General features: G+C 47.0%; 1 protein-coding gene across 1 annotated transcript in view; it reads right to left on the bottom strand.

Annotated features, from left to right (window-relative positions):
* The window catches only part of LOC101850877 (transient receptor potential cation channel trpm), a gene marked incomplete in the record, with an annotated part of 71,917 nt that overhangs the window by 22,378 nt on the left and 48,440 nt on the right, over positions 1–1,099 (bottom strand). Inside the window, 1 exon segment of the mRNA XM_035969048.1 lies at positions 66–314. Coding sequence (XP_035824941.1) covers positions 66–314 — 249 coding nt within the window.

Raw genomic sequence — 1,099 nt, 5'->3', positions numbered from 1 at the left:
GAGAGAGAGAGAGAGAGAGAGAGAGCCAGCCAGACAGACAGAGAGAATCAATATAAACCACTCACCAGTTTGCCAATGATCTTCACGTAAGGCCCCAGGTACTTGTTTACGGAGAGGATCTCCAGGATGCGAATGTTCCAGAAGATGATGTCCACGGTGTAGACGAGCTGGCCATCTCGTAGGGTGGACGGGATACAGCGGAGCACGAGGCCGGCGGCGAACATGCTAATGCCGAGCGTGTCTAGAATGTTCCACAGCTGAGAGATGTACACGCGGAGCTTCATCCACACCTTCACCGGCTCCGACGCTATGATCTGTAACATGAAATAGACACCTAATTATGGTACACGTATGTTTGTTTTAGTAAGGCTTTACGGCGCTTGCAACTGCATAAGATGGAACATGTATATTATTATTTAAGTTCAACGGTGCACTGAATGAAGGCAAAGAACAGGAAAAAGACACTGTTTATTTGTATGAGTAAAGAGACGCACGTCGACACAATAATGGTCATTTAGTGCTGGGAAAAAGTAAGACAGACAGACAGACAAACAGAAGCAACAGGGGGAAAGTAAAGAAGCAGGACTTACCAGTGGCGCCCTCCAACCACCCACTGGAAAAAAAATAAAGAGGAGGACCAGAAAAAGGTGGCAAGATGGCATCAGAGAGCTGATGGATGCAACCTGGACACGGAAAGCAGCTAATGAAAAAGTAGAGGTCGTTGTTGGAGGGTACCATTCTGCTGTGGACGTACAATGCGTAAAAAGAAACAATAGGCTTATATCACGCCTATTGCAACACTGTAAAGTAACTGAAGAGGCAGGCTCTCCGAATTTAATGTTCATCTCCGAAAGGACCAAGCCAAACGGGAAAATGCGTGTAAGGTGTCTCTCCCAAGGATACAGCGTCGGACCAATCTGAAGATCGAACCCCAAAATTCGCAATCTCACAATTAAGGGCCCGGTAGCCTCACCAGGAGATTACCGACGCTATCAGGATAATATGTCACAGGAGATGATAAGGTCAGTATGGCGGGGTAACTGGTTGGGCAGGAGCGGCGACACCTCAATCAAATTACATGTACGATATCAACTGTTGT

The sequence above is a fragment of the Aplysia californica genome, unplaced genomic scaffold, assembly GCF_000002075.1.
Source record: "Aplysia californica isolate F4 #8 unplaced genomic scaffold, AplCal3.0 scaffold00110, whole genome shotgun sequence".
Lineage (NCBI taxonomy): Eukaryota > Metazoa > Mollusca > Gastropoda > Aplysiida > Aplysiidae > Aplysia > Aplysia californica.
This window is presented reverse-complemented; position numbering and strand designations above follow the sequence as displayed.